This window comes from Perognathus longimembris, chromosome 2 (genome assembly GCF_023159225.1).
Source record: "Perognathus longimembris pacificus isolate PPM17 chromosome 2, ASM2315922v1, whole genome shotgun sequence".
Lineage (NCBI taxonomy): Eukaryota > Metazoa > Chordata > Mammalia > Rodentia > Heteromyidae > Perognathus > Perognathus longimembris.
In genome coordinates this window covers 134,796,142-134,822,426 of record NC_063162.1, presented here as the reverse complement: position 1 = coordinate 134,822,426, position 26,285 = coordinate 134,796,142, and the positions used below count along the sequence as shown (strand labels likewise).

At 42.4% G+C, this 26,285-nt stretch overlaps 1 protein-coding gene across 1 annotated transcript in view; it reads right to left on the bottom strand.

Annotated features, from left to right (window-relative positions):
• Snd1 (staphylococcal nuclease and tudor domain containing 1) overlaps positions 1-26,285 on the bottom strand; it is a 437,644-nt gene that overhangs the window by 82,526 nt on the left and 328,833 nt on the right. Inside the window, exon 16 of the mRNA XM_048340172.1 lies at positions 14,982-15,091. Within this exon, the coding sequence (XP_048196129.1) occupies positions 14,982-15,091 (110 nt within the window). The remainder of the gene's footprint in view (positions 1-14,981; positions 15,092-26,285) is intronic.

Here is a 26,285-nt window from a genome sequence, read left to right as displayed (position 1 = left end):
GCATACTGTGGAGGTAAAGGTAAGAGGCACACATCAAGAATGTGGAGACTTGAGCTCTACCTTGAATTTACTATGTGATATGCCCAAGTGATTAACTTCTTCATGCCTCAGTTGTCTCAACTGCTGCAGAATGTTTGGCTTTGACTATATAACCTCTGGAGTGATTTGAGCTATAAAGCGCTCTAACTTGGTATTATGAAAACATATGTTCAAGTCCTTGGAACAAAAGGGTCATCCTTACTTCTATTTATAATCTGTTTTTTTTTTAATTTTTGCACTCAATGCTCTGTAGATTTCTATTCTAAATTCTTTTAGCTAACCATGGGAAACCCTCTATTTTAGTTTATTTGACAGGGAAATGTTTATAATGACACTGAGTTTCCTCTATTATATTGGTTTTGCCTTCTTCCATCTTTGCATAAAACAAGGAGTTTCTAAAACACCAGAAATGCTTTCTGTATTCAAGCATAGCAGGAACGAGGCTGCCTTGGCTGGAGGAAGAAGATGGTTCGAGTCTCAAGCCCCAGTGGAGCAGGACTATTTGCCATCTGCTGTACTAGTTGTCTCCAAATCAGGCCAAGTTTATAGTGTGCTGCAAATATTAGATGCTATGCCACTAGCATGTCTCACTCATGGCAAGCCTTGGATCTTTTATAATGTGGCTGCCAATGTGATGTGAAAGCAAGGGGCCACTTTCCAGCTTAAGAGAAACACACACACACACACACACACACACACACACACCCCATACACACAAATGGTCCTTTTGTCCTTCTCATTATCCTCAGCCATTTTAAAGATTTAAACTAAAAAGTTGTCTACCCACACCGAGGGAGATGATGGAATTGTCATTTCCTTTGCCCCACCCATGCTAAGACAGAATGGTTTCTTAATGATCCAGGGGAAAAGAACAGTCATCCCACTGGCAGCTCCACATACAATTAACCAGCTTCACAGAAAGCTGGCTGCTGTCCCCAGACCACAGAGCTGCAGCATCTGCAGACATTGGAGCTACCTGACATAGTGACACAGGGTTTCTAGTGAAGTCTCTCTACTGGGATAGGGACTTTCAAAATAGTGACCTCAACCCACTGGGCATTCAGAAAACATGGCGGAGATGGCAGTGCTCCTGGCTGCATGCTTGGGCTGACATGAAGAGTGATGGCAACGAATGACCGGCTTTGGGAAGCACTTTCCCACTGATCACAACTAATGGCCCACTCAGGTAAGTGTGTGGCTGAGTAGGGTTATCGTCTAGGAAGCCCTCCAAATAAATACTACTCCTCCTCCAGCACAACTCTCCACAGGCAGACATTTCTGGCAACTGGCTTACTGTGCCTCATGTCAGAAGTACTAACAGAGAGGAGTTTAAGGACCATGTTGGGTGTGGTGGCATTAAGGTGTTACTTTTGGGTAAGAAGCAACATAACTCAAAATTTGATGCTTAAGAGCAAACCAGTGGCAACTGAGTTATCCAGGCCCTGGCTTTGTAGTCAATTCTTTTCAAGGTTATCAGAATTCAGCAGGCTGGGTATGGTGGTTCATGCCTGTAATCCAGCTACTTAGGAGGTAGAGATGGGAAAGGATTGTATTTTGATTGTCTGGGCAACAAGTTAATGAGACCTTGATCTAACAAACAAGCTGGTGATGCGTACCTGTGATCCCAGATACTTTACAGGCATAGGGAGAAGGATCACTAGTCAGTGAGACTGTACCTGAAAAATAATGGAAGCAAAAGAATTGGGAGTGTGGCTCACTCAAGTGGTAGGGTGCCTGCCTAGTAAGAGCAAGGTGCAGAGTTAAAAAATTTACACTGTCACACTTGGTGGTTCAAGCCTGTAATCTTAACTCCTTGGGAGGAAGAGGTTGGAGGATCATGTGTTGAGGCCAGTTGGGTATAAAAGTTTGAGAGACCATCTGCACCAATGGCTGGATATGGTGAGAAATGCCTGTTATACCAGTTTTGGGGAAAACACAATGGCTGGACACAGCAGCATGCACCTGTCATCCCCAGCGAGGCGAGGAAGCACAAGGGGAAGAACTGCAGCTCATACCAGCCTGGACATAAAGTGTGACACTACCTCCAAAATAACTCAGGTGTGGCTTAAGTGACAGAACACCAGCTTCAGTAAGTGAGAAGCCTTGAGTCCAGTCTCTAGTATCTTCCCCCAAACAAAAAAACAGGAGAAAAAAATAAGTCTTGGGATTCATATAAGTGTGTGGTCTCTCCCTGGTGAGCAAACTGATAACTGTTTGCCATTTGCAATGCTGAGCTTTAAAAAGTAAGTACTTTTAGCAGGTGCCAGCTGAAATGACATCTTAACCAATGAGTGAAAAGGTATTCTCAGTATGGGTGAATCACCTCCCCTCACAATACTACCACACACCCTTCTGTGATTATTTCTAGATTACAGAGAGAAGCTCAAAAGAACCATTGCCATAGTTCATTCCCAAGGGACACAGAGCCCCCGGCCCCAAACCCACCTAGCCCAACTCAGAGTCCCCAAATTCTCCGAGAGTGAGCTAGCTACTACTGGTAGGACACAGATGAAGAAGAAATCTTTATATCCTAAGTAACAATGGAGTCAGTTCATTGGGGACATGGCCTGTTCACTCACCACACTAATTTACATAAAATAGATAATGAAGGAATTCTGTGCCCTTTAGAGAATTGGGGGAGGGAGTGCTACTGCCTATGGATCACTGTCTATCAGCTAATGTTCCACGTCACATCGCTCCTGTATGGGCACAATATGTGGTGAGCTCCTCAGCTAAGCCACATGAGCCAAAAAACAGGTTCCACAGCAATTTTCTTATTCCATTTTTTGTACCATCCTCTTCTTTGCCCAGCTTTGGTTACAAGAGCCAAACACAGTGATTCTCCCACTAAGACAGCTTGGAAAATTGTACACAGTAGATCACACCCGTGATATTAGCTACTCAGGTAATGGTGATCAAGAGGATTCCAGTCCAGGTTGGGTCATGTATAGGAGCAAGACCCTATTGAAAAAGTAAAGCAAAAAAGGAGCTCCTGGCAGTATTGCTCAAGTGGTACATCTCCTGCTTAACAAGTATAAGACCCTGAATTCAAACCCCAGTACAGGAATTAAAATTTTTTTTAAAAAGAACTATGAATAATCCCAATTGCAGATCGGTAACACACAGGCAGCTCAGTAGGAAACGGATCACTCACGACAAATGAATTGGTATTGCCTGCCATTTTTCCTTGCCGTCACTTTAATCAATAAGGGAAAAGGTGAATTGTTATTGATCTCTCCAACATCTCTGAACTATACTGTACAAATTACAGAAACACAACTGGGGTGTGGAGGGGAGGAGAATGAAAAGAGGAAGGACAGATCAAAGAAAGTGTGAGGCCAGAGTATTTCCTTGGAGATGGTGTTAGGCTGCCCCAGTGCCCTTCCAAAGGTGTCATGAGGAGACCTCACTCACCTACAAGGGCTATCCATGGAAGGCCTCTCAATACCTCACATGCTAAGTGCTTCATCAGGGTTAAAGGGCACCGGAGGCCATAGGCTGCCCTCAATGCAAGCCTAGAAGCCTGCACACTGAGACATGCTAGGGATCTCAAGGGCTTATGAATTTCTGAAGTTGTCCTACTTTAGTGGTTTTATCTCAACCCAGATAGGAATTATAATTCTTGATGGACAAGCAAGAAATAAAAGTTTTAAGGGCAGCCTCTAGCAATACCTTACTAATCCACTTCTGGGTCACATGCTATAAAAGCATAAATAGGCAGCAGATGAGGTAAAACTAGCCTTATACTTGATACTAACAATGACCATGGCTTTATGGCTGCAGGCCTGTCCTTTGAAACTATGGATTGAAAGATAAAGTATGAAGATCAAAAGCCTTGGTTGAAATGTTAGGGGACTGGTCTTCATCCTAGGGGGAAAGGGAGACTCATCATACAAACAATATGCAAATAGGGTCTTATCCAGACAATAAGGAAATAGGAGACAATATTAGGACAGATGGGCATAGCACAGCATTTAGTCTCTTGAATCTTCAACCAGTTGGCTTCAAGAAAGACTGAGGATCCTTAGGTCCTCTGGATCAGATTATGCTTAGGATATGCAGCTTATAAAAACCTAGTTAGTATCTTGTTTATGTAAAGGCAATTTGCCAAAGAGATTTGATAGCAGAGAGGAAAGGGAATACTGACCAAAGCTTAGGAATTCTGTGCCCTTTGGAAAACTGTGGGGGGTGGGGGTGGGTAGGTGGGGGGCTACTGGGTATGGATCACTGTCCATCAACTGGCGTTACACGGCCATCAATTGGGTCTAATTATTCAGATGCTGGTGAGAGGGGGGAACACAAGAAAAACTACAAACTGCCCAGAAATCCCCCTCAAGGCCATACAACATGCTTAGTCCTCTGTGGGGCCTGGCTCTCCTCAGAAACCTCTTCACCTTGCCTGAGTTTCCAGTTTCACCATTCTCAAGGCTTTAGTTACCTCCATTTTATAGATGGCGAAACCAGGGAGATGGTCACATCTACAGCATGAAACCAAATCCAGCCTTCAGAACTGGCATGTGGAAGTAGCAGAGCCTTCTAGGATGCTCTTGACACTCTTGCCTAAATGGTTCCCTGGAGACCATGACTCAGGGTATAATTGTCTAATTCTGAAATCAGCGACACCACAGTTCACCCATTTCCCCACCTTCCTCTCACAAATACCTGAAGGACCAAAACGTAGAGCCAAATAAAAAGCAAGTTACAAAGCTGCTGATGTGTGGAGAGTGGAAGTGCTGAGATTAGAAGGAGGAAGTACTTAAGTGCACCCTGGGCATTTGGAAAAGGCCATGTCTGCACTCCTGGAAGCTGATGGAAGAGCTCTGGCTCTCTCTGCCAGGCAGGCCAGGAGACTGCTCTCCAGTCAGGAGGTGGGGTACATGGCTATGGGAGGGTATGATGATAAGAAACAACGATTTAGCAAGTACCAGTTCCCTCCTACAAGGGATCTTCCAATTCCGAAAGTGACCCTATTCTAAAATTACCAAGTGGCAGGTGGCCAGGCTAAAAATCCATATCCAATCAGCAGTAATGGACTATTTGTTGCATTTCCTCATATAAAGTTGCACCATTGCCATAAAAACCCTCAGTCAGTGGTTTCAGATTTATTGAACTGGAGAGGTAACAACATCCTAGTACTGTAAACACTATAGGGAACTGTGCAGTACAGGGGCAGAGGCATCTGTCCTGGAAGGGGTGGAGGGATTAGGCGTTTCAGCTACATGATCTTCCATCTCTAGCTGTACATCCTATGCCAAGATCCACTTCTGGTAACCACCAAAAAAGAACCCCACTACAATAAGAGATGAGACAAGAAGAGGAAAACAGCACGATAACCTGGGAAGAAGAAGGGTACATCGAAACAGCGTCCAGGTGAATCTTTCATTCTGAGTACAATGGACAGCTGTTCTTCCTGCAGTGAACTTTCCAAATGATTCTCCTTGGGGCCCTTTTCCTGTCTCTTTCTGTCTTGGTTAACACCTAGAAATTTTTTAGGGCTCCTCCTGTCACTCTGCTGATTTCTCACTCTTGCAATTTGATGCAGATCAAGAACAAACATGGCAATCTGTGGTTGTGGGATGGCAGGATAGGACAAAAAAGAGCACTGCCATTCTAGCAAGGACAAGGAGACCAGGCTATCCAGGATCTAGAGAGCTGTCCTTGTATCTCTCATTTGCAAGTGACACTGGGAAACAAGCAAGGTCAGAAGTCCTATGTAAATGGTGAAAAGCAGAGAGTCCCCAGAAACATGGAGACAATACTCAGCTGCTTCTACAAGGTATCTGTGTGGCCCTGGCTCCTTGCTCGAATGGTGATGCTTGTCTTTTATCAGTCTATAGAGAAAGAAAAAACTTCTTATGAAGTTTAGAACTTGTGGCTATAATCTTGGTTAGATCTTTGCTTTCTCAACTGAACATGACATTGGGTAGAAAGAAGTGGTTTCAATATGAAGAACCCTGAAGAATCAGAGGCAAGGAGACACTATCTTATTATTCCTAGAAAAAAGCCCAGATACTAGAGATATTTAAAGAAATACTCTTTTGAGAACTTAGAACAAGGCTTCTAAGCAAATTGGTTCTAAGCAAATACCAAATTTATTCAATTGGTAGTAGTTCTGAGGAGCTCTAAGAGTGATCTAAGTCCCAAGCCAACACAATGCTAAGACTGACTGGCAGTGTCAGCTACGGGTACAAGATAGGATGAAGAGTAAGGAATGGGAGAACTTTAGAACATTTGCATTAGTCATCGTTGGCTCAAACAGGCTTGGGGAGAGAAGGGTGCTGCAGAGGTCTAAGTATTACTGTTTTTGTTACTTTCAATATGAATACTATTCACAGCATACACACCTGTATCTAGCCTACCATTCTACTCTGGGTACAAGGTTTAGTCTACATTAAACCTAAGACTCCTACTTAGCAAAACCATTAGAAAATTTCTGTTGACAATAAAAGTGACGCCAAGAGGCCGTTCATCAAGTGCTTAATATTACAAAGTAGGTCCTGAATCCAAGAGATGGCAAGGTTGGAATGAGAAGCCAGGTCTGACTTTTCACATGTTACAAAGTGTTTTATTAAGAGACCAAGGAGGAAAGATACCCTTAAAGGTTCTGAAGATAAGCCTGAAAATGAGCTATTCCTTTCTATGAGACACATGTTGTTTGGGCTAGCTAAGGGTATTTCTGCTGTTAATTCTCCACCTTGCTCATAATCTTATTTCATGCACCAAAGCATTTCATAACAGACCATTGGTCACTTTCATTTTCAAAACCTATTTAAGTTCAGCTGACCAGAAACTGTCACGGGTGGAGTAGCAAGTGGGAAGTTCATCAATAGAGCCAGATTTGGAACACTGAGGCTTTCAAGTTCTTGGCAACAGACAAAGAGAGTAGGCATGCTAATGGCAACAACAGGGCAGAATTAAGGTCAGCTCATCCACCAGAACAGGCACTTCTATCCCTGAGTCACATGCAGAACCCAGAATGTTAGTACTACCTGGAGAGCAAATGCAATCTGCAACAACCTGGTTATTCTTTGTTGGTGGCTCAGGCAGCCTTGCTCGTGTGTGTGTGTGTGTAAAATGAGCTATGTTCTAAAAAGCTATCAATTGAATTATGTAACACCAAGGGGGAAATTTAGGCAGTGGGTGTAGCTTACAATGTTTGGGACAAACAGAACAAGGAGGTGCCAGGACTGAAGAGTTATTATAAGCATGTCAGCTTACACTCAAGTTTATACGGGTGTTGGCTAAGTGGTTTGGGTCCTGAGTGAAGCTGTGCTAAAATCAGGTAGCAGGCCTGTATGGGGTCATCTGTAGTTTGTGGAAGCTTGTTTGAAGATATTAATGAAACAGAGATCTGTTTTCCAAACTAGGCTTTCAGACTTCATAATAAGGCATTTCACCTGAGAAATGAAAATTCCAAGCTGCTTTCCTTCAGCGCTTTATTATTATATTAAGAATATTAGGTGCCTCTGCCCACCTTTTAAGAGAATCCTCACCGAAGCTTCAGAAGCAGTGAATATTCAGGATGATTGAAGAGGTAAGCGAAACTAAAATTGCTGTTTCAGGAGCATCTAATACGCTTAAATGAAAATAAATGGCAACTAGCTCCCCTAGCATAAACCTTACCTACCTCTGAGGGAGTCCAGCAGTCTTTTCCTCTTGGTAACATTTCTCTATTTGTTCTGGGTCATAAGCCCTACACAGCTCCTGGTAGACCAGGAGGCTGAGCATTGTGGGGCATCTCTGTCTTCCATGGGGATGGCTCATAAGGAACATCATTTCACATCAGACAGTAGAAAAAAAAAATCAAATACCATTAGCGGCAGGGTTCAGCTGAGCAAGGCTCTGTCTAAAGGATTTTCATGGTCTTTTCTCTGTAATAATCTTAAAAGTCAAACAGTATGTGCACTCAATCTCTGCCCAGCCTCTTTCACCCATAGGCCTCACTTTAGATGAGGTTCAAATAAATAGACCATCCCGGTAAAAAGATGCAGGAGGAAATAATATTTGAGCTTTTCCATCTTTACTCTGGAGTTATCTGGGTCAGAATTAAAGATGGAGAGGAAGAATAAGTGCCAGGATTGTCTTGGCATCACCAAGGGTTCTGCTGATTATACTTGGGGAAAGAAGGTACAATTGTCAGGTCCAAACATATATTTCGTACTTCTTTCTTTCTTCTTCTTCTTTTTTTTTGATAGGAACAGCAGTAAGATAGACAAATTGACCTGGTAGAAGAACTTAAGAGTTTCTCAGTGAAGAATTTACAACAGTAGGGACCAATTCTGAGAGAAAGGGAAGCCAATTCTTTTGCTGAAAAGGGTTTTCTTTCCAGGGTCAGAATCACATCCTTGAGACCTTCTTACATGTCTCAAGGAGGCATTTCTTATGGGCATGTCCTACCCTCAAGTCTAACAACAGCCTGGGGTGTGGACAGCAGCCTTAGGAGGGCAGTGAGGCCTACCAAACATACACTAGTCAGTCCTTATGACACGATTATAGGTAACAGAATACTGGCCAAGCCCATGACAAATTGGGCCCAGCAGCTATTTCAGAAGAATGGATGCAATTCTATGCTTGACTGGCTGTGAAAGTTCTAAGCAGAAGAGGGAAACAGCTGAGCTGAGCCAGCAACTTTGCAGAAAGGAATCCCACTGGAGCCAGCACATGTGCTGAGCTTGCTTGAGTTGGGCCACTGGTGACTGGAGACTAAGCTACCTCAGGAGTTTGAAAGCTGACTGGGGAGATACAACAGCTAGGGGAAGAGGAAGAAATGGGCAATGTGACAGCAGCTCTCAATTAAAATTTTTACCTTACTTCTTCTTGTGATGTCATTTTCATTTATGGTCTACAAATGTGCAGATGATAATTTGATATTCACAGAATGCTTACAGCCTACCTCTGGACAATTTGTGGGCCTGAACTTGCAAAAGAAGGCAACATATGGGGGGAAGAAAGAACATAGGGGAGGGAGGGCGAGAAGACACTTTGCTAAAGAAACATGAATGCCAACAGAAGCTTGGTGCCAGTAGTTTATAACTGTAACCCTAGTTACTTAGGACACTGAGACACTGAGATCTAAGGATTGTAGTTTGAAGCCAGCCCGTGCTGGAAAGTCCATATGACTCTTATCTCCAATTAACCACTAAAAAAGCTGGAAGTAGAGCTGTGGCTCAAGTGGTGGAATACCAGCCTTAAGCAAAAAGGTTAAGGAACAAAGCCCAGGCCCCAAGTTCAAGCCGTGGCATGTAGGCATGCTTATGTGTGCACACACCCCCCGCCCCCATGCCAAAATAAGAAAAGGTCTTCTTCTCAAACACTAGATACTGGGAACCATGAACTTTCAGACAGAATACAGCATAACATGGAGTACAATCAAAGAGATAGACTTTCTTTTACTTTTATGATAAGCTTTCTTTCTCAGACTCTGAACCTTAAATATTATGTGTGTGTATGCACACATTCCCTGAAATGCAGACATTTTCTCAAATAGTAACAATTACTTATAATACTTTTATGTGTATTTGCTTTTTAAAAATGCAGGCAAGGGTGACAGAGAGGAATCATCCTCCCTTTTGATGCCAGCAGTAAGAGGGAAACTGGGTCAGGGCAGCCAGTTTTTAGCTGGGCTATCCAGCACGAGGACATCTGGGGTGGTGAGGAAGGGCTTAGAAGTGATTACCAAACTCCTGGAGATTCTCTCTCCTCTACTGCAAACCATACCTTCTAGTTTGGAGCTGAAATGAGTTCAATTTTGACTTGGACACTTGGGAAATGGGGCAGGAGGGCAGCCTGGACTACATAGGATCCACAGTCCCAATTCAGCCTGGACTACATAGTGAAACCCTATCTCTACAAAACTGGTGTGACACTAGTCTGATCTCCAATAATAGCTTATGGGCCTATTTTTTAATTTTTTTAAAGTTCAGATTTTCCCAACATAGCAGCAAGTAGAGCAACGGTAGGCAGGGATATGTGTGGGTAAGTATATGCTGACTAGCTGGCCTTCTGGAAAGCAGTATCAAGAGATTCATATGACTGTTGTATTCACAAAAGCCTCAAAAGGAAGATGATGGTTGGATTGCTAGCTCAGTCTTTTAGACAGAAATACCAATGCAGGAATGAATCGCGCACCCAGGACCACATGATAACTGGAGTGTGAAACCCTAGGAGTTTGCACTTTTAAGCCGGTTATCTACCCATTAGCTAAAGCTATCTCGCATCACTACTGGGAAGATGCAAGGAATGAGCACAACTCCCCATCTGGGAAATTACACCAGATCTTCCTGTCCTTGGCAGTGTAGCAGGGAATTTCCTTAAATAGACATTTGTATGGGGGTGAGGGGGTACCACCAAGCACATGCTATCCAATGGGACACAGTAAACAGCTCACAGTCATAGCTATAGCAACAAATATAATCATCTCTCGTTATATGGTTCAGAAGCAGCCCAGCTTCAAGGACGGGGGACAACATAGCCAACCCATTCTTTCTGGGTGATCACAAACTCAGTTCAGCATACTATATTCCTTGACTACTATGTAACTTCTGACATAATTACTAAACCCAGTTGCATTAAGTGATAATGTGTTCACTCCCATAAAGACAATACATAAAGAACTAACTAGTATGATTGTTTCAAAAAAACTTTTGAAGACAGGCAGGGGGGCTAGAATTGCTCATTCTGGCCATCTAACTAGGCCAGGCTGGAAGAGATGTGAGTTCTTTGGGTGTCCTTTGAGTAAGAGTTAAGTCTTCTAAGAGGTCCTTGGCTGCTCTAGGTTCCAAAGTCACCAAGAAAATTAGGTGTATAACTTCTGGTTCTTCCAGCCATGAGGGTGGCCACACCATAGGCATACCAGACTGCAGCTCTGGACCAGACTTCTTCCTGACTCAGGGAGAAGAGCCAAAGCCAATAGGAACCAATGGCTTGGGAGAAGCGCCTTGTAGATGGAGAATAAGGGGAACACTGAAACAGGGGAAAGACACTCAGGAGAATGGGCTGGGCGGTGGCTGGAAATGATAGTGGCTCTGGGCTAATGAGTGCAATCCTAACACACACCTAAGGAAAGCATGGTGATCAGGTCTCAAGACAAAGGAGGACAGGTGGAAACTTAGGGAAAAGCCTCGTCTAAACTTCACAGACTCCATATGAGGAATTGGGATAAAAGATAATTTTTAATTCAAAACAGAGTCAGAGAGGGATTTCTGCTCAGCCAACTTCAAAACAGGACAGTATACGTCATTAAATATGGTGTCCTTTTTCAGTGCAAACTTCTTCTTGTTACCTCATTGGCAGAAGTCTGGTCTAGTAGCAGTGACCCACTACATAGTCCTTCTCACAATTCTGATTCTTCTCCAGTCAGTTTATGCTTTCATACACGGTAGTGAATTGGAAGACCATGCTGTTATACAGTATCATATAGAGGGCTGAATAAGTGCTCTAAAATGTAAATTTTGTGTGCTTTTCTTTTCCTTTAATAATGTATATTTATAGTAACTGGGGAGAACACAAAGAAGGTGGAGAAATTCCAGTCCTAGATGAAATAATTTAAAGACATAGATGGGAGAATGGGGCAGAGCCAAAGATAGTCACATCTTCAATATACCCGGTGATATTTGGTTGTCAAGGGAATAGTATAGTACTAGGCACAAACAATCAGTGCAACTTCAGCCATCCCAGCAAAGGTTTGGCCCCAGAGAATTCCTGAAGGGCATGTGTCACTCACAGGTGGAGGCTGTGGGCTCATCCACTGGCCTCTACACCATTACCAGTTTTCTCTCCCATGGTTTCTCTAGGAAGGAGCTCTGCTTCCAGGGGCAGCAAGGCATGGGGTTTTCTCCTTCACTAGATCTTTGTAGGGAGAGTGGAAGGGCAAAAAAACACGGTGCCACAAGTCAACTTACGAAATAGATAAAGGGACCACACAGGGAAAAGTAAATAAATGATGGTCATACAGAACAAAACCTTTCCTTCTTTCTTTCAACCATTCAGAAAACAGTTTTCATACATCCTATGATGGAAGTGCTCAAGAGAGTTGGCTGAAACTGGTTCCTTCAGTCAACATTCTGAATTATTTGTAGGCTAGGAAGTACTTTGATTTCCTCTGGATAATAATCTTTCAAAACAGCCTGCCCATGAAATCATATAAAAAGCTAGGAAAATGCAGAAAGGTTCTTTATTGAGAGACCCTGAACGTAGTGCTATGAAAGACTGGGCCACTATAATCAAGAAAGATAAATACCAATTTCGAATTAAACTAAAGATCTGTAAACTCATATGGCAGGAGCATCAAAGAAGGTGACGGAAAACTTTGACTCTTTAATCAATAAACATTAACAAATAAATAGACTACAGGAAAATCACAAGAAGCATAAGCTTGGCCATTCATTCCTTTTAGTGGTTAGTATTTGTGCTGAACTCCTTATACTTTGAATATTACCAGTGAGCTAGGTATATATAGCTAGGAAGAAAAGTGGCTGGGAAAACAAGAATTAAAAAATGAAGAGGAAGGAATTTTAGGAGATCACTCTGGTGAAAAACTGACATAGACAGTACGTGATGATGAATGAGACTGTGCCGACAGGTATCTCTGGCAATCCAATAAAGGGTTTCCTCCCCTATCCAAAGCACATGAAATGGGCAAAAATCTGCTGCTGCTTCCTCTATAAGGTCATGAACTTCAATGGACTCACTAGCTTTTTTTAAGTATTTGCTGTGTAGCTTAGTGTCCAAAGGCCTGCAAAAGTCAGAGGAAAATCCTACAATATTTTCCCTTTCTATCTAATCTCTGGGCCTCTTCAAAATCTGCAATGTGTCCTGAGATAGTAATTACAGTAAGATTCTGTTTCTTCCTGGGGGGAGGGAAGAAGGAGCAGGGCTTGAACTCAGGGCCCAGGTGCTCTCCCTGAGCTTCTGTGCTTAAGGCTGGTACTCTACCACTTGAGCCACAGCTCCACTTTCAGTTTTTTGGAGGTTAATTAAGATAGGAGTCTCATAGACTTTCCAGTTGGCTTCAGATTGTGATGCTCAGATTTCAGCTTCCAGAGTAGCTACACTTACAGGCATGAGCCACTAGTACCCAGCTCCAAGAGTGGATTCTTGAAACATTTCTGTAGCAGAGTGCGGGGTCTATCCCTGATAAAAATTCAAGCTACACTGTGAATTACTTGACAAGTAAATATATGTCGTTAAAAAACAAAGCAGAGCCATGAATCTGATGGTATTGTTAAATGCCACACTAATATTAACATGGTCCACAAATCAGATACATTACTAACCAGGCTGTTGCACATGATGTTTGGGAAATGAAGCGCAAATCAATCTCTCTCTCTCTCTCTCTCTCTCTCTCTCCAGTCCTGGGCCTTGGACTCAGGGCCTGAGCACTGTCCCTGGCTTCTTTTTGCTCAAGGCTAGCACTCTTCCACTTGAGCCACAGCACCACTTCTGGCCGTTTTCTATATATGTGGTGCTGGGGAATGGAACCCAGGGCTTCATGTATATGAGGCAAGCACTTCTACCACTAGGCCATATTCCCAGCCCTGAAACGCAAATGTCTTGAACTAAGAACTAAGAACTCAGGATCTATTTTGCCAAATTTATTTCTTTCACAAAAATCTCAAAGAGGGGGCTGGGATGTAGCTCAGTGGCAAAGTGCTTGCCTAGAAAGTGCAATGTCCTGGGTTAGATCCCCAGTACCAAAACAGAAAAGACAGCTCCCCCCCCAGCCCCCACACCAGGTAAACAAACAAACAAACAAACAAACAAACCCAGAAGTCAAAGTGGTAGGTGTGGGCTGGGGATATGGCCTAGTGGCAAGAGTGCTTGCCTCATATACATGAGGCCCTGGGTTCAATTCCCCAGCACCACATATACAGAAAACGGCCAGAAGTGGCGCGGTGGCTCAGTAGCAGAGTGCTAGCCTTGAGCAAAAAGAAGCCAGGGACAGTGCTCAGGCCCTCAGTCCAAGCCCCAGGACTGGCCAAAAAAAAAAAAAAGTGGTAGGTGTCTCAAAGCCAGGGGGGCCCAAGATAATATGGCCCTCGGGCTGGCCTGTTCTCTCCCATCTCTCACGTCCAATTTATTTGTGGGTTATTCAAATAAAAATGAGACGATGAAGCTTCTACACAGGTATCTGTTATCACTAAACATCCTAAAGAAGCCTATGCATCTACTCTCAAGTTTCTGGAAAGACCAACGGTAGAGAAAATGTCTAGGAATGCCTAATCCTATAGCTCTGTGTAAATTATGATACTGAAAAAGGCTAGCGGGACCTGATAGATTAGATTGTAAAAGAAATAGGGATAAAAGCAGGTCTCAATCTAAGTCTGAGCCCAGCACACTTCCCTGCTGTTCTTTTCTTATGCCCACCTAACAGGATGAATGGCTGGCATACTCCTAGAAAGAAGATGGATCTGTTGACGATGACTTGAGAAAAATTAGCAGGTAGAAGGGCACCACAGCAGCCGAGAGCCTAACTCCTGCTTGCAAGAGCCAGCCCAACAGGCAGAAAGAGAAATACAATTAAATTAAGTCAGAAAACCCGCTACAGAAAATGCAATTACTCAAAGATACAAATAAATGTTCAAAGAAAATTGGCCCCTGACAGGGTTAGTCAAGCTTCTAAATCCAGCTGGAGGCAGGCAGCTCAGGCTAATTCACCAAAGGGGACTGCAAGGCTGTAAGCCGTCTGCATTAGGATCCGGGCTGGCCTCACCTGGCCTAGTGTGCACGTACACCTTAGGTGTGTGGGGAGAAGCAACTTAAGAGGTGGCTGCTCAATGATGTAGAGCTCAAGGAAATAAGGGGTAGGTAGGCACAGAATGGCTCAAGGATGTTCACGAATATGAGCAGCGGAATGATTTCTAACATGGCAGGAAAATAGGAGACCAAGGGAGCTCCTAAGTCCCAAGCCCTTCCATTTGGGAAGACATTGGGGGAAGCCCTACCTCTCGCTGCAGCACTAGTTCCTTGGTGAAAAGCGTGGCTTCCTCGCTGAACGGCTCACCTTCCTGCACCAAACCCGGGAGGTTTCGGGCTCCTCGGGGACATTCGATGCCTGTGTCAAGAGAAAAGGAAAATTTGTGGTGAAATATTCCAGTCTTTTAACTCTAGCCATAAATGGCTCTTTCACCTATGATATACTGCCGGCCCAGCTAGTGGGCATCTTGAGAGTCATTGCAGGAGATGCTCAGACATTTTCTCCTTACTACTTCACTCCACATCAAATTCCAAAGTGTTAATTCAGTGTCATTTTCTACTTCAAATAAGTTTTGCCCTCTGTCCTTAGGCTATATTTTGGACACTAGCACCACTAGTTTTCATTCAAAATGAGACAGAAGGGAGGGAGGGGGGAAAAACCCCGAATACTGATGAAGTATTACATGTCTGAAGCCAGGGAGACCTGGAATCACACCCTCATCTATCACTTATTAGCTTCATGACCTTGACCAAATTACTGAGCACGTCTCAGTTTCCTATTTATAAAACAGATGTAATTTATTTACTTCTTGAGCTTGCTGTGTGAACTTGCTTGGGGAGAGATTATGTATGTAAAACATATTTAGAACAATGCCTGCCAAGTGGAAAGGTTCCCATATACTTAGCTACTATTAACGTCCTCTTTATTGTCATTAGCATTACTGCTCTTAGCAATTCCCATGCTTAAAAATCTCAAAGTGTTCCTGACCTTATGACTAGCCTCTAAGATCCCTCAAGACAGAAACCTATCCTTTTCTTGTTTGTATCCAATGACTGTATTTTGTACAAAGAAGTGCTCACCAACTCACTCTGCCTGCCTTTTCTTTCTCTCATTCAATCACTCATTTTGCAGATATATTTATCATCAACAGTGGTCGTTTGTGACGGACCATGAAATATGTTGCATTTTGATATCTCTGCGTAAGACTTATAAATATTTCAAAGCAATTCATACCGCAACTGTAATTATGAAGCAAAAAGTTGAACTAGCTAGAGAGAGACAGGAGAAGAAAATAATGACAATGCAGGAGAGAAGGCTTTTGTCTATGTGTCTAAACAGCTGGTGCAATAATGCAGAGCTGGCAATGCTACTGTCCCCATGAACAGACAGACAAATGAGAGGGGAAAGGACCAGAAGCTTGGCCTGGGGAAGCCAGAAGCAGAGCATCCACACTACTGCACACATCTGATGGGATGCCATGGGAGAAGAGGTACTATATCACTGCCTCCACAGAAGGTACCCTTGCTTACGGGTAAAGCTGGGTGGCTATTCATGTTTCTGGTGTGGATTCAAGATCACAAAGCTCAGAAGAAAGGGAATAGCTTACATGTTGTTTCTCAGCAGGCACAAAACAGAAAGATTTCTCTCTGAGCCTCTAGGTCTCACCAATGGGCCAGATCATGTGAGATGAAATGCTAGGTAGGGTAGATAGTATTGGGGTGGGGGGCGGTCAGCTTGAGCTGGTACCAGTGACCATTCTCCCGTCTGTGCAAAAAACGACCAGCTAAAGGTCCTACCCGAACAAATGTCACCTGGTTGAAAACATAACCAGAGCTGCCTCATTCTCTGTACTTCAGAGTCAGGTAGCTGGAGATGTGACACTGTTATGAAAGAAAGAACCATAGGAGCCAAAAAACCCCCCAAAGGGAAAGAGAGAGAGAGAGAGAGAGAGAGAGAGAGAGAGAGAGAGAGAGAGAGAGAGAGAGAGAGAGAGCGCTAGAGTAAAATGGAATGAAATATAACCCATGTTTTCCACAACATCAATAGCCAAAAACACTTTTCATTTTATATCTGCAAACTAAGCAAGAGCAGAATTGCCAGAGAGAAAAATAAATGATTCTGTTGAACTATTTTGCCACAAACTCATAGATAAAGCATTGCTGCAGAAACAAGAGTAATACAGGGCAAGTGTTCAGTCTGTTTCATACCTCAAAGCAGAGCTGGGGTGCAGTGGGGTAGGGCTGGAACAGGGATAAGGCAGTATACTCAGGGCAGCAGAAACTAGGGGGAAAGGCTTTTGTCAAGAAAGGCATGCCAGATTTCTGAGTTTTACTGGTTGAGGATCTGTTTTTCTCAGCTGTCACTTTACTCTTTGAATTCTGGAGACCCCCAGGTGATTAAGTGGAGAAAAGATGAGGCTCAATAGGCTCAGGGAGTTAAACAAATCAAGCAGAAACATATTCAAAACATTTTCACCAGAGGGTCCTTTGGGCCTGTAGAAACCAAACCCACACACTGTATGTAGATGAAAAGGAAAGAAGCCTTTGTGATGTTGCTTTTCTGCACCCCAGCAGCTGGGTTCCGGCTTGTCAAGAGGAAGAAGCTGGAGCAGGTTGTTTCTCTGCCCCTTTTAAAGTGGAAATAAGTGTCTATTCACACCTATTCCAGTCAGACATAGCCAAAAAATTCCTCTTAGACATGCCTCTTCTGAAGCAACCCCTTGTCAAGGGATAAGGGGTCTTTAGATGAGATGGTTTAAAGAGGGAGCAGGTGGGCAAAGCAGAACCATTGACCGAGCCCAGATTCAACACAGGAAGAGTTTTAATGTATTGGAGTGTCTGGTTTAAATTTACTCAACCGAAATTATACCTGCAGATAAAAGGGGTTTTACAGAATTTTAATTTTTTTATTGTAGATTACATATACATTTATATGGGCATATATACTTTGATTGATATTGACTAAATGTGTTATAGCACAGTCTGTCTTCTACTCTATTTTATTTTTTTAAAAATGAAGATGTCTTTAACAATGAGATTGAAGACTAGCAACACACAGCATGAGATGCACTGGAAGAGACTGAGGTACAAAACAGAAGGCTAAAAGGTTGGGCAGAGCTCTGAGGCTTTGTTGCATTGTTTGGAAGCTGCTCTGCCTGGGGGTTTCTCAGGCTCCAAACTTGCTTTGTGTCCTAAGGGATCGAGAGAGTAAGGAATATACTGTCCATTGCTGCGGAGACTGTGTTAAATTTTTTTAACCTCCTGCCAGAAAGGCAGTCACTGTTGCCACATTCCAGGCAAACATGTGCTCCCACTGCCCAGGGACTGGGGTGGGGGGATGGAGGGTGGGGCGCAAGTCAGCCTAGAGTATGCTGCAAATGGGGTCCACACTGCTGGTCAGGTTGCTGACTGGGTTGTGTTTTCTCATCCAACCAAATGGACTTAAGAACATCAACAAAGACAGTAAAGAGAGAGCAAGAAAGTTCTCCAAAAGCAACTCAAAGTGGCTGCAGCTGAAAGCAACTCAAAGCAGCCACAGCTGGGCAGCAGGCTGACAGGCAGTGAATGACAGCTCCCAAGCCAAGAACTTTGGACTGAAAAGACATCACTGGAATTCCCAAAGTTCTCCCCAGCCAGTGAGGAAATGTCTGTAATTCTAGACCCTATATATTACCACGAATAGCTGTCTTTTCCAATAAGGTGCTGGTATGGTGCAGCCTATGGTTAGGATATGCCAAAGAGGCGGCATGCCCAGTCCTTACAGGTGCGCTCTAAGTGCCTGGCTCACCCTTGACAATGATAAACTGCTCAAAAAAACAGAAATACTTTAACTAAAAAATACCATCCCTAAAAAAAAAATCCATAAACATTCTTGGGCATTTTTCTTACCTTTGATGAGCTGCGTCAGAAGGAAGAGAAAGACCCAGTGAGGCCACAAGCCGATACAGGGGAGGCAGGTGAGTTCATTAGTCTTCCCCCAGCTCCAATGTTAGGGAGCTCCCTAACCTCAAACCACATAGATCATCTTGCCTAAAGGTAAACTAATTTTTGTACTTTTTCTAGGCTTTCCAGAATATGAATGGTTGACTAAGATTGCTTAAATTGAAGCACAATAAGAAAGAACATTTTGTTTGATTTGTGTAGGGCACAGGAAGAGAAACTCCATTGTTAGCCATCAGTACATCATGGTTCTGGTTTCTGCTCAGCCACTAAAAACGATTCAAAGTTTCCAGGCTCAGTCTGTCTATAAAATCAAGAATCTGCAAAGTCTTGCCTTGCAATAAAATCCTTCAATTTTGCTCATGTGTCCTTTGTGATTCTTTGCACAACGGTTGACTCTGAGAGTACAGGATGCCTCCTTTCGAACTTAAAATGTTGGGCAATGGAGTAATAATCATCCTTATTAAAAAAATTATACATTTAGAGACATTGACTAACTAGGTCAATTAACACAACACTTAGGTCATTCAACTTTAGAGCGAGAAGAAAAATTCTTGCTAATGACAAGATAATAGCTGTATAAGAGATTGCATTGATGGTGATGTGAAGGTTATGTATCACTCTGAATATTTTACACTGTATGATGAGTTTTATGCCATACTCAAAGTGTGTCTGTATGTTTTTCAATTGGGCAGTGGGAGCTAAGAGGAAGCAGCACAGATCTGCCTTGCCTAGAGTTAACATGAAAGCTTCCCAGAGAAACTTAGTAGTCCAGCAAACGAGGCTAGGCACCAGCAGAAGGAAAGACAATTAGTGGAAACAGAAACTATCCTGAAGGGTTTGTGAGTGGTGCTTATTGCATGCCCACTGTTTTTTACTACTGATGGAAGGCAGAGGAGGCATGCAGTAGAATCCTGGAGCCTTTTTTTTTTCTCTCAAATTTTTATTATCAAACTGATGTACAGAGAGGTTACAGTTTCATGTTAGGCATTGGATACATTTCTTGTACTGTTTGTTACCTCGTCCCTCATTCCCCCCCTTTCCCTTTCCCCCCATGAGTTGTTCAGTTCATTTACACCAAACAGTTTTGCAAGTATTGCCTTTGTAGTTGTTTGTATTTTTTTACCCTATATACCACTGTTTACCAGTATACATGGTTTCCAATATACTCAGATAAGATACAGAGACAGTGTAGGTACAACCACAGGAAGGGGATACAAGAGGATCATCAATAATAGAAGCTACAGTTACACATAGCACGTCGACAGTAGTTACAACAGTGATATAACAATCGTGTCCATAACATGGAGTTCATTTCACTCAGCATTATCTTATGTGTTCATAAGGGTATAGCTATTGGGCTCTTGTGATCCTCTGCTGTGACTTGCCTAAACCTGTGCTAATTATTCCCTATAAGGGATTTGGGCCTTTAAAACCACACAGCTTACCTAGACTGCCTTCCCTTCCTCTATTTTACAAATACATTTGTCTCTGGGCCAAGCACTGGTAGAAAAAGAAAGCCCTGTGCTCAGCAAGCTCAACTGCTAGCTAGAAAAGATACTTTCCCTTTACCACTGAATAAGATATGTTCCTGAACTTGCCATTTGGTCTCTAGGTTTCAGAGTGTTAACATATGATAAATAACTGTGTTGTATGAGATGTACATCTTTCCGGGAGGCTATGGGTAGAACACAGTGGACCAGTCAATCATGGGGCTCACTATGCCACTTCCCTTGCTTCGAGGAGCTATGTTCACCACCATATGATGCTGGTCTGTTCTCTCCCCTCTCTGCAGATAGAAGTGGGAAATAGGAGCAGTAGGTGGAGGGTAACAGGGATGGGTTGGACAGATGCTTCCGTGCTAGATTCAAAGGAGGCCAGTCTGCAGTCAGGCCAGCAAGAAGAAAGAAGCTGTTCTAACCAAACTGGTAGATACCAAGTAAGCCAAGGCAAGTATCCTTCTGGAATTGGAACTGGGCACAGGAGCCAGAGGAAGGAGGAAATAAATAGAAAATTAACTTGAATTAAACATTGAAGATTTTCAGGACAATCTGAGACCCAGAATCTAAGAGACCTAATCCTACCTAGGATGATCCTGTTAGATTTCCCTAGATGCTCCTGTAAGTCAAGTCTCCCCTCATTACGACCGTGAACTGTGAGATTCCCCTATTTGTAACTGAAATGAAACAGAAATTGCTTCTCAAAGCAGGCACTGTATGTGGCAGCATAGCAGATCCTCAAGAAGAGTTGAAGGGACACTTTTACAAACTACTTTGAAAAAGAAGTAAAAATACAGAGGATAAAAAAGACAGTGAATCGACTTATCAGAGTTGAGCAACCTATTTCAAGCACAGAAGTATTTCATGCAAACATCAGGAAAAGGGGCTTCCAAAGTTACATAACATGCCAACAAAGAGAACACAGCAGAGCAACATGTATACTCCACTGCCCTCTCAAGAGCACAGCAGAACTACATGTATACTCCATTGGCCTCTCACTTGGCACACCTGGAAAACACAGTTTAAACCCAGAGATGAAGTAGTCAGTCAACACTGGCCCAGGGGCACAGCAGTCATGCTGAGCTCCTGAAACAATTCCCATGTATATACCCTGTCATCAGCATTAGAAGCAGTGTGGCCACATGGAAATGCAGAAAACTGGAGCATGCTTAAAGAGAGCAGGAGAAGATGACTCAGGGCAGGGAGGCCTGCCTTTAAAGGGAAGATAAAAGGTGCTAAATCTGTACGGCTCGGCTGAGTGGTGACTAAGAGGGTGACATGATAACAATCTGCAAATATTTGAAAGGTGTAAACACCAGAAAGGAGGGAAAATGCTTAGCCTGAAAGCAGGGGTGTAATTATTAGGGGAAAGCAAATCTGGACAAAATATCAGAAAAACAGTGTGGGGATGACTACTGGTTTATAAATAAATTTCCCAATGGTGTTGAAAATGTCCAATCCTAAAGCTGCAAACTGGTCAGTCACTAGGTCTACCTCTCTGCTTATGGTGAAAGCAGCTCAAGCTAGTGAATTGTGACTTTATTTTCCACATACAGGCAAAGATTTCTTTAATAATATTCAGATGTAATTAATGCTGCTTTAAACACTATTTCCTGGAATTTCAACACAATTTTTGCCAATCAAACCACGGAGAAGAAAGAATAGAAGTTCTGTTGGGACTTTAAAACAATAACAGCAACAAAAGAGCTTTATCGAGTTGCAACATGCTTGGGTAGCTGATAAAGTGGGGCTGAGTTTAGACACGGGGGATAGACAACAGGGACAAGAGACCAGAGTATCACATCTACTGGGTCATCTTCATTTCTAGTCTCCAAGACTCTAGGCAGGAATGCGTCAAGTTTTCAGATAGGCAACTATGGGTACCTCTCCCTTCTTTCTATATACACAGCCCCCGGAGTAATTGTCAAGGACAATTGTCAGGGCGAGGCACGCTAGACACAGAGAGAACACCAAAATAAGCTTCCTGTCACACTGACTGCACTCCAATACCTTTGCCTGAGTTCCTGCTGCTGTAGCTACTCAATTTATAATCCACAGGCTCTCAGCAGTGGTTTTACCCCCAGATTCAATTAGTTCCATTTCTGTACTTTCATCTCCACCTTTCTCCCTATCAACAAAGTATTAAAATAAAAAAGTCCCACTACACATAGAAATTACACTTAAACTGTATATACAGACTAAGAAAATCAGTATTTTAAATTCTGTTCAGTCTGACTTAAAAAATCTTTTGGTAGTAGTAATATAGACATAGTCATTGCTTCCTAAGCATGAAGAATAAGAACTCTTGATAATGAACATGAAGGGCAGAGGCTACTCATCTGCTTAATTGTAAGGGATATGGTTATCACTTAAAGCTAAATCTGTTCCAGTTGTTGGTTTTCATAACACATCTCATGCACCAAAAGCTCACTCTAAATTCCTGTTCATAGGTGTTAAAGCAACCTGGAGGTTGTAAGTCAATAGATAATGTCAATGAACCAGTTAACTGATAACTGTAACAGTTTCACTTAGCACCATGTTTTCAAACTCCTAAAATGGTCCAAGAGAAAAGTCAATGGTAGACTTAGTTCCTAAGTTTGTATTAAAAGCTCAGAAATAAAAAAATCAAGATTTTTCATTGTTTCAAGTCGTAATTCTCTCTTCCTTGTTCTCTAAGTCTCTGTTTCCTCAGGGGAGGTGGTATCTTGTGGGCCAATTCTGGAACATGCCACTTCTAAAAGACTTTTCAATGATCAGAATAAAAGGATAAAGGAAGAATGAAGGAATCCTAATTAAAGGGATCAAACACCTCAGGTAATTGTAGTCAAGGGAGTCAAGCAGGAGCTAAGAAAGAAGCTGTTTTTAGCTCATAGTTTTTTTAGAATAGACTTTTATTAGGCTGTTCTGATTTTGTGATGTTTGATGCATTCCTTGAAAGACCAGGGACTGAAGTTAATTGGGTATAGGAACAATAAGACCAAGTCTTTACAACTCAATGGGAACTGCAGTTCCCTTTGAAGCAAGGAAGAGGAGTAAAGGGGAAGAAGCATCTACAGGAAGGAACTGCAGTGCCTGGCTGTTAAACATGTTTTAAGTTTCTCTGATAGATGTCATAATAGAGGTTGTTACCTTGTTAACAGATCCTCATTCTGCAGTTAGTTGAGGTAAGGGATATACTAGTATTCTATCTTCAGTATTTGGCAGACAGTAGATGCCAATAATAATTATTTGCTACAGGAACACCAGAAAAGGGGGAAAAACTAGCAGAAATAGGATAAAACTAATCTGCTATAACAATTTTCTGTTCCTGAGTTCTGTATACGTAAGAGTTAACACTTGGAGAATTAATGAGATTTTTTCTTTTCTTTCTTTTTTTTTTTTTTTTTTTTTGGCCAGTCCTGGGGCTTGGACTTGGGGCCTGAGCACTGTCCCTGGCTTCTTTTTGCTCAAGGCTAGCTCTCTGCCACTTGAGCCACAGTGCCACTTCTGGCCGTTTTCTGTTTATGTGGTGCTGGGGAATCAAACCCAGGGCTTCATGTATATGGCCACTAGGCCATATCCCCAGCCCTAATGAGAAAGTTTAGTAACACTTATTTCCAGGACTTCAAGGTGCATTTGTGTTAAGTACTATACATCACTGATGACGGTAGGCGATAGAGGCAAGAAGGGGATGACTTCAAGGCCTTGCACTGGATTTCTCGCTCTCAGCCTAGCCAGAACCTAACAGTGTAAATGCCTTGTTTCACGAAGTTGACTTACAGTTAGCTTCAGACACCACAGATAAACTAAAAGGGAAAAGGAGCATAATTCAGCAGATAACAATTGGGCCAGCATTGGGACAACCTTTTCTAATTCTCTCCACTGCAGATCAAGATCTACACAATAATTTTTAAGGAGGAAAAATGCTCTATAACGAATTAGGCATTGCCCTTCCTCTGGTATCCCACAAGCACAGCCATCAACAACCTAGCCAGGATGTTTCTACTGTGCTGTGCTACAGAAGAGGGCTAAAGGGGGAAATTGCTAGCTTGCCACAACATGTGCCCATTTGAGGGGTTTGCTATAAGGAGCAGCTGCATTAATGTTATTGTCAATTAGCGGCAGAAGAGAACAACAACTGGGCATGGGAAGAACTGGTGCCATCCAAAAATGGCTTCCTCTGAGTTGTCATTCATTGTCAGTACTGAACAACCTCAAGTCTTCATTAACAAGCAGAAAACAAAGATTCTGAGGTGAAAAGCTAGGTCTACAATAGCTTTCAGAATGTCAAGAGGGCTCCTATATGGCTAAGAGATTTATGTAACACAGGCTCTGGAGAGACTGCCTAACAAGCAGAAGCCCTGCATCTGAACAAGGAGGGGGAGTTGGTTTCTATGAGAACCTCAACTTTGCTTTTACTGACTTCAATTTTAAACATGGAACTCTCTCTTTGAATCAAATAAAACATAAGTTTTTTTCCCCTTTACTTTTCTGGCAGCAAAAGGTTCCTCATCTTGGTCTTTTTTTATTCCATGTTAATAGATAAAGAGAAAAACTTAAATCTAATGTCTAGGTTCCTAGGGATTTTCACTTCAGGATGAGAAGCAAGTCACAGGAAACATCCATGTGGTTCTTGCAAGTACAGGTTTCCAGAAGGTATTCTGGCATACACCTGGCTGCTAAATGTAAGAGCTACTTACTTGCATAAATTTAGAATGACTTTTTCTAACCAAGCTGTGTTGTGTTATTTGAACAAAATGGTCCTGATATGTGTTCATAGTACTTCCAAACTATTGTCTTTCTTGAGCTTTCACTCAAAGAAAATTGCTTGGGCTCCTCCTCTCCTGAAGCAAGTGAATTCTAAATGTTTAGAAATTAGTACACTGAGCTAGTGGAAAGTAGAAGAAACAAACATCTAGAGTCAAAAATATTAAGGCCCAAGAACCAAAAGAATGAATTAAAATAATCTGAGAGCAGAGAAACTCTAATAGCACTTTATCTTACAAAAGTAAAAGGAAGGAGGGAAGGAAAGAGGGATTACCCACTCTCTAAAAAAAGGAAGTAAAAGAGAAAAGGAACTCTGAAAAGCCGAGTTTCTCAGTGAGCAAAGACCAATTCTGGACACATGGTAAGACCTTGTCTTAATAAACAAGTAGAATTCTGGGACGAAAATAAATGATGGCATTAAATTTACTCTTATTACATAGCCCAAGCTGGCCTTGAGATCGTAAAATTACAGGTTGAGCTATTAAACTCAACTTTTTGTTTATGTTTGGTTATTACATCTACAGTACGGGCTGGTCAGCCAAAGTTCTGAGGACTAAGTCAACTCGCAAGTTAAGAATGGTTTTTATATTTTTGAATAGTTGAATAAAAATACAAAGAATAATACTTCGTAATGTGAAAAATCATGAGATTCAGATTTCAATAGATGAGGCTGTACTAGAAGACAGCCATACTTCATTCATTTCAGGGTAGAGTTGAGTAGTTAACTGTGACAAAGACCGGAGGCTCACAAAATCTAAATTATTTACTGTCTGACCCTTTACAGAAAGTTCGCTAATTCTTCTTTTCAAGGATACTGTGTGCTAGTTAAAAAAAATTAATGCCATATTTGCTCTCATAGATATACATATAAATGTCTAATATATATTATATACATGTATGTGTGTAAACACAAGGATAATAATTGAACTTTTTACTTCTCAGAATTAGAATATCAGTATACGAACATGGTAAAATAAGCTGGGTACCAGTGGTTCACACTTATAATCCTAGCTACTCAAGAGGACCAGATCTGAGGATCACAGTTCAAAGCCAGCCAGGGAAAAAAAGCCCTTAAGACTCTTTGGTTGGTTGTGGGACTTGAACTCTGGGCCTGGGTGATGCCTCTGAGCTCTTCAGCTCAAGACTAGCACTCTACCATTTGAGCCACAGCACCAGTTTGAGTTTTCCGGTGGTTAATTGGAGATAAGTGTCTCACAGACTTTTCTGCCCAGGCTGAACTGGAATCTCAGATCTCAGCCTCCTGAGTAGCTAGGATTACACGTGTGAGCCACCAGCAGCTGGCTCCTTGAGACTCTGATCTACAACTAACCACCAGAAAACTGGAGGTGTACCTGTGTGGGTTCAAAG